This window comes from Chiloscyllium plagiosum, unplaced genomic scaffold (genome assembly GCF_037043375.1).
Source record: "Chiloscyllium plagiosum isolate Xiang-an unplaced genomic scaffold, Cpla_swu_hap1 HiC_scaffold_19, whole genome shotgun sequence".
Classification (NCBI taxonomy): Eukaryota; Metazoa; Chordata; class Chondrichthyes; order Orectolobiformes; family Hemiscylliidae; genus Chiloscyllium; species Chiloscyllium plagiosum.
In genome coordinates this window covers 4,785,272-4,802,479 of record NW_028270157.1, presented here as the reverse complement: position 1 = coordinate 4,802,479, position 17,208 = coordinate 4,785,272, and the positions used below count along the sequence as shown (strand labels likewise).

The 17,208-nt window shown below is 42.5% G+C and overlaps 1 protein-coding gene across 1 annotated transcript in view; it reads right to left on the bottom strand.

Moving 5' to 3' along the window:
• washc3 (WASH complex subunit 3) overlaps window positions 1-17,208 on the bottom strand; it is a 46,443-nt gene that overhangs the window by 10,985 nt on the left and 18,250 nt on the right. Inside the window, exons 4-5 of the mRNA XM_043708751.2 lie at window positions 9,472-9,591; window positions 2,403-2,516 (exon numbers count right to left, since the gene is read on the bottom strand). Coding sequence (XP_043564686.2) covers window positions 2,403-2,516; window positions 9,472-9,591 — 234 coding nt within the window. The remainder of the gene's footprint in view (window positions 1-2,402; window positions 2,517-9,471; window positions 9,592-17,208) is intronic.

The window sequence follows — 17,208 nt, the reverse complement described above, 5'->3', positions numbered from 1 at the left end:
GGCCATTCTGCCTATCAAGTCTGCCCTGTCATTTCATCATGGCTGATTCATTTCTCAACCTCATGCTCCCCTTGACAATCAAGAACCTATCTATCTCTGTCTTAGACAGATGGAATGACCTGGCCTCCATAGCCCTCTGTGGCAGTGAATTCCATAGATTCACTACTCTCTGGCTGAAGAAGTTTCTCCTCATCACTGTTTTAAAAGGTCTTCCCTTTATTCTAAGGCTATTCCCTCGTGTCTTAGTCTTTCCCACCAATTGGAGCATCTTCCCAACATCCATTCTGCCCAGACCATTCAGTATTCTGTACATTTCAATTGGATTCCCTATATACTTCTAAATTCCATCAAGCATAAACCCAGAGTCCTCAAAAGTTTCTCATACGTTAAGCCTTTCATTCCTGGGATCATTCTCGTGAATCTCCTTTGAACCCGCTCCAGGGCCAGTACATCCTTCCTGAAGTGTGGAGCCCAAAATTGCTCATAATACTCTACATATGGTCTGACCAGAGCTTTATAAAGCCTCAGAAGTACATCCCTGCTTTTATTTTCCAGTAACTCACATGTGCCCTGGACTCTCTCGAATTGTTAGGATGTACAACACTTGTGTCTTCCACTGCGAAGACTGACACAAAGTACTTGTTCAGTTCCCTGCCACATCTTTGTTCCCCATTATTTCTTCTCCAGCATCAGTTTCCAGCAGCCCAATGTTCACTTTTGCCTTTCTTTTGCCCTTTATACATTTAAAGAAACTCTTACATTCTTCGTTTACATTACAGGCTAGCTTACCCTCATACTTCCCTTGTCAGCAGTGGTTGCCTCACCCTCCCTGTACCATGCTTCCTTTTCCTCAGGATGAATCTTTGCTGTGTCTCCTGAATTACTCCCAGAAACTCCTGTCATTGTTGTTCCGCTGTCTTTCCCGCTAGGCTCCTCTCCCAGTCAATTCTACTCAGCTCCTCCCTCACACCTCTGCAGTTGCCTTTATTCATCTCTATAAAGTCATCTGGATGTGGTTTCTGCTGGATGTACCTAGCATAAAGGAAGACTAAGCAGTTGGAGAAATGTATGCAGAGAAGGGAGGGTAAGGTTTTGGAGAAGCAGAAAACAAGTGAAAGGCCAGATCAGAGGGTGCCTGCAGGAATTTAACACAAAGAATTTGTATTTAAACAGGGCTGGAGAGTGGTTAGCTGGATAGCTCTTTCGGGAGCTGATGCAGACACAATGGATCACGGCCTCCTTCTGTACTGCAAAATTCGATGATTATGTGATTCACTGGCTCCCTCTCATTTCAGTATGACTTACATCCTCAAAGAACTACAATAGATTTGCTAAGCATGATTTCCCTTTTGTAATTCATGCTGACTGTCTGATCCTTCCACTGATTTCCAATGCTCAGCTATTAATTTTTTTTATAATGGACTCTAGTGTTTTCGCCACTACTGACATCTGGCTAACTGGTCTGTAATTTTTGCTATCTCCTTCTTAAATAGAAGGGTTACATTAGCTACCACCCAATTGTTCCAGTGTCTGAAGAATCTTGGAAGATGACCACCAATGCATCCACTACTTCTAGGGTCATTTCCTTAAGAACTCTTGGATGTAGATTATCAGGCTCTGGGGATTTATCAGCCTTCAAAGCCATAAATGTGCTGTACACCATTTCCTTACTAAAACTGATATTCTTCAGTTTCTCCTTTTCACTTAATCCTATGTTTCCCAATATTTCGGGTATATGATTTATACCTGTCTTTATGAACACAGAATCAAAATATATATTTAGCTGGTCAGCCATTTCTTTGTTCCCCATTATAAATTCCCCTGCTTCTGGCTATAAGGGACCTTTAATGTCTTCACTAATCTTTTTTTTCTTTTCACATACTTACTCTTGTACTCAATTTTCCCTTTCTTAATCAACCCCTTCGCCCTTCTTTGCTGAATTCTGAACTGCTCCCACTCTTCTGGTCTGTTGTTTTTTCTGGCCAATGTTTGCTTCTTCCTTGGATCTAACACCACCTCTAATTTCCCTTGCACCCTGTGGTTTAGCCAGCTTTTCCCTTTCACCTTTGCACCAGAGAGGAATGAAACATTGTTGCAATTCACCCATGTGCTCTTTGAAAATTTGCCATTGCCTTCCACAGTCCTCCCTTTAAGTAATGTTCCCCAAAACATGATTTGAAGGAGTTGGATATAGCGTTGACGCTAAAGACACCAAAGGATATGGGGGAGAAAAGCAGGACCAGGCTCAAGTGAGAGATCAATCATGAACATAACGAATAGTAGAGCAAGCTTGAAGGGCTGAACGGCCTACTCCTATTGTTCTATGTTTCAATGTGAAAAGATTAATAATGGTTGATGTCAAGGCAAGACTTCTAACACCAAGAGAAAGAAAATTAACACACCACTTGGACCATCTTCAGGTATCTTGCATATCGAGGGTCCTTGGCAACAGTAATAGCATTTTCTGCCAGGGAATCCACTTTGCTTTGGGTTGTAGATTCAATGCTTTGTTGGCTCTGCAAAATAAAAAATAACTCCAATAAGAGACAAAAATCAAGAGTGTCAAAACCTGAATGAAAGGAACTAAATTTCTTTAAATTTTAACAAAGAAAAGCTGCTGAGTACAAAACCCATATAAGAAATTGACTCACACAGAAAGTACAAAACAAAGACAGATGCAGTCAAACTATCCTCTGAAGTGCACCCATACATTCAAAGTTGACTGATAGTTGGGGAAAGGTGGTAATGGCAGATCCGCATGTAGGACAGCGTTCATGTATAGTCAGTTACCTCTGAAGTGATGTTACATAGATAAGCACAGCATCATTCTCTGCAACTGACAAGAAAAATCTCCTGGGTACTGTCCCCACTGCGTACAAGAGGCTCATCGGTGTGAATGAAGTTTGCCTACTATGGGCAATGGCTACTGTAAAAAGCCAATGTAGTAACAAGAAAAACCTACATTTGTACAGTGGCCTGAACACAACGAAACGTCCCAAGACATTTCACAGAAGCATTGAACAAAATCTAACCCGGAGTGGCAGGAGGAGTTATTAGGATAGATGGTCAAAAACTTAATCAACAAAATAGATTTAAGGAGCAAGTTAAATGGAGGAGAGAATTGGCATACATGGTGCAGTGGTCAAAATCAGGAATACTCAAGGGGTCAGACTGTCGCAAGGCAGGCACCTCGGAGGGTTGTATGGATGAAGGACGTTACAGAGACTGAGATGGCAGAGCTCATGGGGGGACCATAAAAGATGACGGAGGAGAAATTTAAAATAAAGATGCCGCTTAACGAGGAAACAACTTAGAATACAGGCAGCAAAAGTTTAGTCGAGTTCAAGTTTATGGAGGGTGACCTGGAGGAGGCCAGCCAGGAGAACACTGCAGTAGCCAAGTCGAGTGGGAATAAAGGCAGAGATGAGGGTTTCAGCAGCAGATAAGACAACAACAGGAGATAGGCAATGCTTCAGCAATGGAACTAGGCAGAAGTTGATGATAGACCATAAATGTTATTAGAAGCTCATCTCCTGGACCAACAAGCTGCCAAGGCAGTGAATGATTTGGTAGCAGAGGTTTAGACATGCTTATTTATGGAAAACAAAGAATGGGAACTGGCCAACAGAACAAGCAAATAGACAGGGGATAGTAAGGACATAGATGACGGGATCAGGAGCAGATAAAATAGCGGTGCCATTAAGCTGGAAGCATGTGATCTTGACAATGGAGAGGATGCGATTTGGAAAGTTTAACCAGGATCAAATAGAATGGCAAGGTTGCAAACATTGTGGTTCAGCCTCAGCCAGCACATTGCTAAAGAGGAGATAGGATTAGTGGCAAGTAAGCAGGAGAAGGAGATACAACATGCAGATTAAAAAGATTCATTGCATTTTTGCCACTTCGCATTCTGGGGCCAAACCAATAAGAAACTACCCTGACAACCCATGAGTAGCTGTGGGACTATAACACTGACCTTTAATCCAATTGAATGAGAGAGCACAGCAAGAAAGGAAAACAGAAGAACAAACTCTCTAGCAGCTGGTCGGAAGACGAGAAATGGGTGAGGGACGAAACCCTGCAGTTACTGAAGCAGGGTCATCTGTTAAAAGAAGGATTCCATGATGAAGCACACCCAAAACAGCCAGATCATTTAATATGCCACAAGTGAAGCCTTTTTAATTGACTAGAAGGCAATGGTGAATGATTAGAATGATATGGGTGAGAAAGTGTCAGTCAGATGCGTAGATGACATAACTGGAAGGAGTGCACTCCACTGAAGTAACAGTCTGTATTCTAGAGTACAGAAAGGTTTAAAAGTCCTATATTTGTTGATAAAAACAGCTTTATCTTGCTATTATATTCAATCTTAAAAGATAATGCAGAGACATGATATAATTCTTAATTAATCTTTTCCTTACAATTGATATGATTTCAAAACAAGGAACTTAAGCTCAGTAGAAGATGGATGACAGCTCCTATTTTGAAACCTTTCCACTAAGCAGCTACAATTTTGCACTCCATCACCAATTACAGGCCAATGTGATCATGACAACATGGAATGTTCATACAGAATTAACATTAAATATGAAATTCTCTGCTCTTTACTCAACTTGAAGTTAAACATTAGGTTAGAAAGCAAGTCAAAAAATGAAAAAGGTTGGAAAACATATTTCATGCCTTTACCACAGTAAACCAACTCAAGATGGTTCACAGGACCGATATCAAACAAAATTTGACATCGAGCAACGTAAAACCTCAAGTCATAAGAAACCTAGGTCGAAGAAATAGGTGCTTAAGATGTGCAGAAAGGTAAGAGGGGTTTAGGAAGGGAATTGCAGATCTAAGGGTCCGGGCAGCTGAAGGCACAGCTGCAGAGAAAGCAGAGATGGAAACTGGGGATGTGCAAGGTGCAGGAGGTGGAAGAACACAGACATTTTACAGAGTTGTGGGACTGGAGGTGGTTACAGAGATTGGAGGTACACTGAAAGCAAAGATGAGAATTTTAAATCTCAGGCTTTGCTGGATATGGAGTCAAAATAGATTAGTGACCACAGAGGAGCTTCTGTCTTCCTCTCCAAACAAAGAAACTAAAATTGGAAGCAAAAATGTCAGAAAGATAAAACAATTATGCCAATCAACATTCTCCAAAACAATGCAACCATGAGCTCACCATACTTTCTGATTTTGCAGAAGTAAAATGCCTTGAACACCAAACAATATTTCTCAGTACACAGACCGGAATTTTCTCATCTGTCCTCTACATCTCTCCGTATGTGGTTACCAACTTAAACCCAGAACCAGCATTTCTGCACTATTTTATTGGACAAGTTATTTTGTGTAACAGTTTAAAAGCGAAAGGAGACAGCTTTTGAGGGGTGTTTTCTGAAAACATGCTGCATCCAGAATTCTTAGACTACAAGACAAATTAGATGGGCCAGTCAGATGGACTAAACAGTGGCAAATGGAAATTAATCCTTAAAAGTGGAGGTGATATATTTTGGGAGGACTAACAAGAGAATATACATTGATTGCAAGGATTCTAGGAAGTACAGAGGATCTGAGGGACCTTGGTGTGGATGACCAGAGAACCTTGAAGGCAACAGGACAGGTAGACAAGGTGGTGAAGGAGGCATACAGGATACTTGCCTTTATCAATTGAGGCCTGGAGCTGTATGCGACTACTAGCTAGCCCAGAGCTGGAGTACGGTGAGCACATTATTTACTAAAGATGTAATTGTACTTGAGGGAGTGCAGAGGAAATTCACCAGGATTTTGCCTTGGCTGGAATGATTCACTATGAAAAGAGACTGGATAGCTGGAATAGTTTACTTTGGAATGGAGAAGGCTGAGGAGAATCTGATTGAGGTGTACAAAGTTAATGAGAAGCATAGATAAGGATAAACTTTCCATCTTAGTCAATAACCAGAGGGCATATTTTTAAGGTAAAGATCTTAAGATTTAGGGGGAAGTTGAGGAAAAAAATGTGTTCATCTAGACGGCGGTGAGTATCTTGAATACTCTGCCAGAAAAAGAGGCAGGAACCCTCAAGGCACTCAAGAAGTTTTTAGATGAGCATTCAAAGGTTTGGACCATGTGCTGGGAAATGAGATTAGAATAGATGGATGATTGACCAGGTGAAAGTGAGGACTGCAGATGCTGAAGATCAGAGTTGAGAGTGTGGTGCTGGAAAAGCACAGCAGGTCAGACAGCATCCAAGGAGCAGGAAAATCAACATTTTGGGCATAAGCCCTTTATCAGGAATGAGGCTGTGAGCTGAGGGGATGGTGAGATAAATGGGAGGGGGGGTGGGCTGAGGGGGAAGGTAGCTGAGAGTGTGATAGGTAAATGGAGGTGGGGGTAATGGTGATAGGTCGGAAAGGAGGGTGGAGCAGATAGGTGGTTGTGCAGGCTCAATGAACCAGACAGCCATTGCCGTTCTGCAGAAGCTGTGACTCTAATTGTCCTCCCAGACCTACCTCTCCTAAAACGTGATAAATATAGTGCACAATATTGCACCCCACCCCCCTCCAAAGACGCAACAAAGGCCCTTTTAACCAGCGTTGCCTTTTCATTTGTACAGTGTCAATGAAGATTTAGTAATGGCAGGACCAACATGTCATACATGATAAGCAAAGGGTAACTGAACCACATGAGACATCACAGGAATGGCGATTAGCAATGTGATGCATTTTGAACGATGTTCAAAGTTCTTCCATGAGATGCATGTACCAAATCTAGCAATAGGGAATACCACAGATTCCAGTCATTGTCCACCATTCCCAGTGAGACATCCTTCAGTTCAGAACTTCAAATACAGCACATTTTCCACATGAAGTCATGCTTTGACTTGCTTCATTTTAAATTTGAATGTCAAATGTAATTTCTAATTTTATTTATATTTATCTATAGTCATTCTCTTCTAATTGTGTAACAGGACCAAAACATAATCACACTACAAAAGGTCAGCACATCAATAATTGCATAATATGGTATTAAAAATAAACTAGGAGTTTAAATTATTTCAATGCCCTTCAGAGTTTTGTTTTAATAGTCTTACAGTGCAGAGATGTACATTGTTGCATTGCTGATAATACCTACATTATTGCCTACTTGATTAGGATGCACGTGTTGGGATGGTACTGGTCTTTAAATCAGTTTCTAAGAGCTTTTACTGCAAATACATCTTACCTTAACACAAGAGCAGACCGCCAACATAGAGGCCAGGTTCACTTAAAATCAGATCTTAAAGTTTATTGCACTTTTGCTTCAGAATTTGAGCAATTTCCAGGATAAACACTATTAAAACAGCTTGCTGTGGCATAGCCTCATACACAGTACTCAGGTTAAATGTTGGAAATAGGAATTTACAGCAAGGCCATTGCACTCCCATAGTTAGACGTAAAAGGTTTAACATAAAATGGAGCACAGTGACAAACTGTGCTACTCTCATACACAAGGACAGAAGAAGGTGGATGTAAAAAAGTTCCATACTGAAAAAGGGAAGAGAAATAATTTCCTGATGGGAAACTAATACAATTGGTAAACCCAGGAACCTCATAGCTCCCATGCAAAGTTCAAATCCATTTTCCCATTAATTCACATTAGATTAGATTAGATTACATTACAGTGTGGAAACAGGCCCTTCGGCCTAACAAGTCCACACCGACCCGCCGAAGTGTAACCCACCCATACCCCTACATTTACCCCTTACCTAACACTACGGGCAATTTAGCATGGCCAATTCACCTGACCTGCACATCTTTGGACTGTGGGAGGAAACCGGAGCACCCGGAGGAAACCCACGCAGACACGGGGAGAACATGCAAACTCCACACAGTCAGTCGCCTGAGGCGGGAATTGAACTCGGGTCTCTGGCGCTGTGAAGCAGCAGTGCTAACCACTGTGCCGCCCACGATATCAAGTGGTTGATACAGACATGTCCCACATTTACCATTTAGAATTTAGACACCAAAGAAGCAGAAGAACAGGCTTGTCTACGTGATTGAATTCAGACAAACTTGAAAATAAGAGGCAAGAACAAATAGTGGAGCTACACCTGACAGAAAGGAGTTGGTCATGATTGCAGTAACATGGTCAGGATTGTTGGGAGACCAATCAGCCAAGATCCTCAGGATAGTGCTGAAGGGGCTTCCCAGAGAATGACCTTTAACTGGTTCAGCAATGCCCTGCTGTCCCCCTGTCACAAGGCTGGGTTGCTAACTGATGATTTTCACTCCACTTGCAATGCCTCTGATCAAGAAGCAGTCCATGCCAAGACATAACTGGACCTGGGATTTATCCAGGCTGACAATTTAGCAGTGAACACTCAGGCTGAACAAGTTCTGGGTTAATGACCACGCTGAGAAGGAAAGATAAGTCAAGGCCATCCCCTCCGATCTTCAATGGCAGCTCCATGATCAAGTCACCCACTGCTGACCATACGTTGTCCATCATTGGATTAACACAATGGTTGTATGACAGATTGGAGTTTGAGTTATCTTAAATGGGTCACTTTCCAACCTCTGCAAAGATTTTCCATCACCTGCAAGGCTCAAGTTGCTGGGTGTAAAACTGGGAATGTCCTACCTAACAGGAGCATCATGGGAGCACCTTTACCACGAACTTCTGCAGTTTGAGACAATGTTCATCAAGTTCTCAAGGGCAATTAGCAATAACACCTAGTTCAATTAAAATTTGTTGAAGAGTCACAATGGAGTACTCACTACTGGCCTGAGTAGGTCCAGTGTACCATGCTCACTTGAGAGCAATCGTTTGTTTAGTTGCTCTGTCACAAAACGTAATTCCAACTCCTTCTCTCAGCATGTTGTAGTCTGGTGTGTGGACAATTCACAGAATGACCACAGCAACTTACCAAGGTCACTTCAACACCAATTCCCTACCCAGTGACCTCCATCATCGATAAGGACAGCAACAGCAATGTGTTGGGAACACCAGTCACAGAGACATGTGATCAGTCGTTGCTTCACTACTACTGGGCCAAATTCATGGATCTTTTCATCTAATACTTAAGAGGTTGCAGCCCAGACAGATAAACAACAGCAGTTCAAACAGAAGGCCCACCAAAAACCACCTCGAATTAGATGCTGCCCTCATCATACTGAGAAATAAAAGAATTGGTTCAGTTTTGAGCAGTTTCTCACTAAGGTCCACATGCTGCAAGTGATCAAAGAACATTACAGCACAAGAACAGGTCCTCTGGCCCTCCAAGCCTGTGCCAACCCAGATCCTCTATCTAAACCTGTCACCTATTATCTGCATCCCTCTGCTCCCTGGGTCATTCACATGTACTTTCCCCATGACACAGCAAACTTCCCTTTCATTTTTTGAATGTTAATGACTGAATTGGCTTTCACTACATTTTCTGTGCAGCATATTCCACCACCATAACTCTCAGCATAAAAATATGAATTCTCCTCAGCTCCCACTGGTTCTTCATCTCATTTTTACCTCAGGAGGGGCTGGCTGATGCTGGTTTGATGTTGTCACGGAGGATGGGCCATTTGCAAAACTCTCATCCTGGTTGGTTGTCTCTACTTTTACATCTTCCAGTCCAGGTATCGATGAAAGCTACAAGCCACAAAAAGATAAAAATAGTAGATTAAGACTCTGAAAACGTGCAATCCACAGGCTGAATAAATCTGCATTTGCCACCTGCTGCACCCAACTGAGATGTCAAACGAGGTTTTAGTTTCAACATCTTACATAAAGACTGACAGCTCTGTCAATGCAGCACTCAGGCAGTACTGGCAGTGGATGTAACAAGCACTTGGTGCTTGGGGTCTCAGACTGGGGTCTGAATACGCGACCACATTCCTCAGCAAAAGTAAATTCCAAAGAAAGGTCATGCTGGACCCAAATCATGAACTCTGTTTCACTCATCACAGGTGCGGAGTTTCCCCAGTATTCTCTATTTTTATTTTAAATTCTATTTTGAACTGAATGACTTGATACTTAAAAATATCAAGCCACTTACTAATTGGCTAGAAAGAAGTACAACATGTCAAACTATCGAATAACTTTACGTACGACTCAGGCAATAGATCAGGCAAAAGTTGTGCAAGACTTCACTTTATGACATAGAACATTACAGCGCAGTACAGGCCCTTCGGCCCTCGATATTGCGCCACCCTGTCATACTAATCTGAAGCCCATCCCACCTACACTATTCCATGTACGTCCTTATGCTTGTCCAATGACGACTTAAATGCACTTAAACTTGGCGAATCTACTACCGACGCAGGCAAAGCATTCCATACCCTTACTACTCTCTGAGCAAAGAAACTACCTCTGACATCTATCTTATACCTATCCCCTCTCACTTTAAAGTTGTGTCCCCTTGTGTTTGCCATCCCCATACTTAGAAAAAGGCTCTCCCTGACCACCCTATCTAACCCTCTGATTATCTTGTATGTCTCTATTAAGTCACCTCTCAACCTTCTTCTCTCTAATGAGAACAGCCTCAAGGCCCTCAGCCTTTCCTCGTAAGACATTCCTACCATCCCAGGCAATCCTAGTAAATCTCCTCTGCACCCTTTCCAAAGCTTCCATATCCTTCTTATAATGCGGTGACCAGAACTGTACACAATACTCCAAGTGTGGCCGTACCAGAGCTTTGTACAGCTGCAGCATAACCTCCTGGTTCCAGAACTCGATCTCTCTATTAATAAAGGCCAAAATACTGTATGCCTTATTAACAATTCTGTCAATCTGGGTGGCAACTTTCAGGGACCTGTGTACATGGACACCGAGGTCTCTCTGCTCATCTACACTCCCAAGAATCCTACCATTAGTCCAGTACTTTGCATTCCGATTACTCCAGCCAAAGTGTATCACCTCACACTTGCCCACATTAAACTCCATTTGCCACCTCTCAGCCCAGCTCTGCATCCTATCTATGTCTCTCTGCAACCTACTACATCCTTCGTCACTATCCACAACTCCACCGACCTTAGTGTCATCCGCAAATTACTTACCCACCCTTCTAAGCCCTCATCCAGGTCATTTATAAAAATGACGAACAGCAGTGGACCCAACACCGACCCTTGCGGTACACCGCTAGTATCTGGACACCAAGATGAACATGAACCATCAACTACAACCCTCTGTTTTCTTTCAGCAAGCCAAGTACTGATCCAAACTGCTATGTCTCCCACAATCCCATTCCTCCGCATTTTGTATAATAGCCTACTGCGGGGAACCTTATTGAATGCCTTGCTGAAATCCAAATCACCACATCAACCGGTTTGCTCTCATCTACCTGTTTGGTCACTTTGTCAGATAACTCAATAAGATTCGTTAGGCACGACCTACCCTTCACAAAACCGTGCTGACTGTCCCTGATCAGATTATTCTTTTCTAGATGGTTATAAATCCTATCTCTTATAACCTTTTCCAACACTTTACCAACAACTGAAGTGAGACTCACTGGTCTGTAATTACCAGTGTTGTCTCTATTATCCTTTTTGAACAAGGGAACCACATTTGCTACCCTCCAGTCCTCAGGCACTATTCCTGTAGACAATGATGATTTGAAAATCAATGCCAAAGGCTCAGCAATCTCTTCCCTTGCTTCCCAGAGGATCCTAGGATAGATCCCATCTGGCCCAGGGGACTTGTCTATTTTCACACTCTGCAGTATTTCTAATACCTCTTCCTTGTGAACCTCAATCTTTTCTAGTCTAGATGCAAGTATCTCTGTATCTTCCTCGCCAACATTTCCATTTTCTATAGTGAACACTGTCAAAAATATTTAATTAGTGCTTCCTCTATCTCCTCTGACTCCACACACAACTTCTCACTATTATCCTTGATTGGCCCTAATTTAACTCTCGTCATTCTTTTATTCCCACCACTGGGGCAACCTACCAAGCCAGTGAAGATAGCTTTTCAATATTCACGATCCATGAACCATAAATATTTGTATATAATAAAATAAAACACTGGGGAGATGAAATACAGACTGAGCAAACGCTTTAGGGAACACCTGTCCATCAGTCCACAAAAATGACCCCAAGCTTTCGACTGCCTGCCAGGTCAATACGCCACCGTGTTCCCTGACCAACATTTCTGTCTCGGGGCTGCTACAGTGTTTCGGTGAGTCTCAGTACAAGCTGGAAGAACAGCATCTCGTGAAGACCATGGCTTGGGGACCTAGAGGCCTTCAGGACAATATTGAGTTCAATAATTTTAGGGCCCGAACACCTCCTCCCACATTCTTTACCCACCTTAACACCTCAGGCCCTGTCATGATATGGGCTGCATACAGCACAGCCAACCCATTTTTACCTACTCATGGTCCCCACGATCAGCTTTTCTCCTTCCTTAGATTACTATCAACCAGCCCTTTGTCCACCTAACTTTCTTTCCTGGTCTTTGGGCTCTGTTACAACCTATCTGCATACTCCACCCCACCTGCAAACCCAGTCACCAGCATGCCACCTTTTCTTAGCTGCTATCAGTTCTGAAGAAGGGTCACTGGACTGAAACGTTAACTCTGCTTGCTCCCCAGAGGTGCTGCCTGACCTGCTGAGATTCGCCAACGATTTCTGTTAATGGTCATATATGTTGCATCTATAGAGAAATACTTGCATTTATTTAGCCCTTTTCACTACATCAAAATATTCCTCAAAGTTCTTCACAGCCCAGTCTGTGGTGCCATGTAGGAAATGTGAGTGCACAGCATGTTCTTGCCAACAGCAATTAAATAAATTAAATAACATTAATGAAGAATAAGTATTAACCAGGCCATTGATGGAATACTTCCTTTTTCAAATACTACCCTTGCATACTTTACAACCACTGTACGGGCTGGCAGAACCCTTGGTTTTGTCTTAAACAAAAGTGGCATGTACAACAGTCCTGCACTCTGTCAGCATGAGACCGAAATGTGTCCAAATGCATTGGGTCAAGACTCAGAAGATGAGATCAATCAAATTTGCTCTTCCAAACCACTCATGAGTTTCCTTAACCCAATTATGGAACTAACAGCCCTGTAATAGCTTCCCTATCAGGAATCAAACTATTTCATTAAAACAAAATCTACCAGGGTTCCTGTTACCCACTCTCTGTTTGTAGTTTGCTCTGCAATTCTTGCAATGTCTAAATTTCTATTTTCCTTGAAAATTCCCAGGTTATTTTTGCCTTGCCTGATCTTATTATTCTACACCTGACAGAGTTTTCCAGATCCATATTAAAGAATTTGATGAGGGAGCCTGCAGGTTTTCTTAGATTTTGTTTCCTGCTGGAACCAGCTTGTTTTATTTTTCCAAATTTTTCCTGGGTATTTGAAATTTTTCATGTCACAGAAATCATTGCCGTAACATGTAGTTTTCAATAGATGGTAAATACTATAACTTTAGCAATCTGATGCTTTCAAGAGAAAGTGAGAAGGGGGAGAAATGTAAGTCAAAGAGGAGAGACAGATACACAACCAAATGAAAGCAGATTTTCCTCAACACTATAAAATCATATTGCTTTTATATTCCAGTGTGCAATGGTCATCTAAATTTATAACTTGACTAACAGTAACAGTTGGCTGGCTTTTTTTAAATGAGTAAAGATTTTCCATCAACATAAGGTAACATTAATGGGTCTCGGCTCGAATCCACTGGAGTTTCATCATAAACTGTTTAAGTCTCAAGTGTCATTACTCTGAACAATTAAACAGTTCACAAGAATAGTAAGAACTTACAAAATCCTTTTTCAACCCAGTTGTAATATCTTGCCATTTTGTTAATTAAAATAAAACCATCCATATCTAATAAATTAGTGTGCCGTGTCTTGCTGTCACTTCGAATTTGGAGAAATTTTAAATTCTTAAGTTTTGCTTCCAATTTTCACCCTTTCCAGTTTGACATTATCTTTCCCTGACACTTCCCTTCTCTTTTTTGACGTCTCTGTCCCCAGTTCTGCATACTGACTGTATACTAGTCTCTATTGTAAGTGCACTGACTCCTAGTTATCTCAACTATACTGCCTGTCTACATACATCCTGCAAGGATTCCATTCCATCCTCCCAGTTCCTCCATCAAATCTTTCTGATGATGCAATCTTCTACAATAGCACTTTTGGAGACTTTTTTTCTCGTCACCCAGTCCTAACACCCAGTTCCCTTCCCATGTAAATGCAGGCAATGTAATAACAGCCCACTTACTTGCTATCTCTGCGCCATGCTCCAAATCTACCTTCCAGATGAAGCAGCAATTCACATGTACTTCTTCCAATCCAGGCTACTGTATTCACTGCTTACAATGTCTGTACTAGAGGTCCCCTCTACACTGGGGAGACCAAACACAAATGAGAGATGTTCTGCAAAGTGGTCTTCCAATCAGTTTGCAAGTTTCTGATGGGCCTGCCAATTTAATTTTCCATCCCCAATGCAATATGAATCACATGGGCCTTGTATTCAGGTAGAAATGTCAATTCGCCATCCTTTAGATCTCCACTTCGGCAAATGTTTATGAATCTAATATTCTCTGGGGAATGTAAACTTAACAGCCTACCCACAGTCACCACTTGCCATTATTCACACATGAAAACCTCTTGTACCTTTTGTCCATTAAACGAATATGGGCCAAGTCACCATGATTAACATCGTGCCTCAGACAGCTGTGCTCACTGTATCCTGAGACCGCACAGTGCCATGTGTCATCATGTACACTCTACATCACTCCATCAGCACCACCTCATGCTGTCTCAGAGCTGTTCTGCCTCAGTTTCACTTCATTCTCCTGCTCACTTAATATTCTAACAAGAAACATTTTCTCTTCTTTTCAGGCATTAAGGAATACAAGCTGGAACAATTCAGATGTACCCACTACTTTCCTGAACCTTCCTCCCCTCTGACTCTATCCTTCCTCCTAACTCCACTTGCTGAGTATTTACTATTCCTCTGACCTTCTGCTGTCAAATGCTAAACATTCCGTACTCAGCAAAGGTCTTAGTTTTATCCCTCTGTTCCTTACCTCGATGATCTTCTGTCACGACATGATGCTGAACTCTTCTTCCATCATCTCTGCCTCCATGCTCATTTCTTTGGACAGGAGTCCTCTCCCCGATTCACAGGTGCCTTCACCTGCCTCTAACACGCTCTCTTCACCTTGACCTTCCATCTTGCCTTTTACCTGAACTCAACATGTTCATTGAGAACTCCTACTGTGATATAGGTTCTAATGGGTAAAGGGTACACGACCAACTTCCTCTGAACTGACTGCACTCATTGCTCTGAAATCCAACCTGACTTTGTCATCAAACATGTCAGCAAGGGTGGTGCTGTTGTTGTCTGGTATGCTGGGCGCCAGCTCTTGGATACCTCTCCTATATCCCTTGGATCACAATCCCACCAATGACATTAGGACACTGCATCCATTATTGTCACCAACCTCATGTCATCTGGGGAACTCCCTATGACAACCTCCCTGCTCATAAACCCCAGTTCTATATTACCTGCTTCTACCTCTCCCTGAATTCCACAGACAGGACTGCCAGGGAGCCCCAGTGTTTCTACCTGCCATTCCCCATGGAACCTGCCGAGACTCGATTTTTCTCCCTTTGCCCCAGCGCCTCCCCACTTAGGAGAAAGTGAGGACTGCAGATGCTGGGGATCAGAGCTTAAAAATGTGTTGCTGGAAAAGCGCAGCAGGTCAGGCAGCATCAAAAGAGCAGGAGAATCGATATTTCGGGCATAAGTCCTTCTTCAGCCTCCATCCTGAAGAAGGGCTTATGCCCAAACATCGATTCTCCTTCTCCTTTGATGCTGCCTGACCTGCTGCTCTTTTCCAGCAACACATTTTTAAGCCTCCCCACTTACATCTACAATTCTTCGCTGAGCTGCTGCAGTGCTCCAGGAAGCCTCAGCCTAAGCTTGAAGAACAAAATCTCATTTTTCATGTGGGGACTCTCTCGCTTCTAGAACTCAACATTGAGATCAATAACTTTCGAGCCTGATTCCATCCTTCAATTATTTTTAAACCCATTCCGAACCCAGTCCTGTAATGACGTGATTACTTTGAGCAGTTATCCATTCTCACATACCCCTAGGCCCATTATCACATTAAATGGGTTGCATTCATAGAATCATAACATCATACTGCATGGAAACAGACTCTTCAGTCCATGGTCCATGCCTACTATAATCCCAATCTACACCAGTCCCACTTGCCTGCGTGTGGCATATATTTCTCCAAACATTTCTTAATCATGTGTTTCTCCAAATGTCTTTTACATGTTGTAACTGTACACACATCCACCACTTTCTCTGGCAGTTCATTCCACACACGAACCACCCTCTATGTAAAAAAAGTTGCCCCCCATGTTGTTTTTAAATCTTTCTCCTCTCACCTTAAAAGTATGCCCCCAAGAATTGAAATCCCTCACCCTAGATAAAAGACACTTGCCATTCACCTTATCTTTACTCCTCATGATTTTATGAACCTCTATAAAGTTACCCCTCAACCTTCTATGCTCCAGTGAAACAAGTCCCAATCCATCCAGCCTCTCCTTATAACTCAAACCCTCCATTCATGGCAATATCCTGATAAATCTGATCTGAAATCTCTACAGCTTAATAAGATCCTTCCTATAATATGGTGACCAGAACTGCACACAGTGTTCCAAAAGATGCCTCACCAGTGCCCTGTACAACCTCAACATGACGTCCCAACTCGGATACTCAAAGATCTGAGCAGTGAAGGCAAGCAAGCTTCTTCATCACCCTGTCTACTCATGCGGCAAATATCAAAGAATTATGAACCTGAACCACAAAGTCTCTCTATTCTACAACATGACCCAAGACTCTTAGTACAGCTCACCAATTTTTCCTACTCTTAGCTCTTATTATCACTTATGCAACTTTTCTTTTATCCTGGCTGCTGTGCATAATCTCCTCCTCCTCCTCCTCCTCCTCCCCCACCCTCCCCACCTCTTTCATAGATCTTTCGCTTTCTCTCTCTGATCTCTGGCTCCACCTAACCACTCACTTCCACCAATGCCCCCAACCTCACCTTTGGCATAAATACCATTTTTCCCCAGCCGCTAACAGTTCTGATGAAGAGTCACCGAACTCAAAACACTAATGCCTCTTTCTTTCCGGATGCTGCCAGAGCTGCTGAGTTTCTCCAACAATTTCTGCTTTTGCCCTAGGTCAAGTTTGGTGTTGGGAAAAATTCAGAACGGGGCATGCGATCT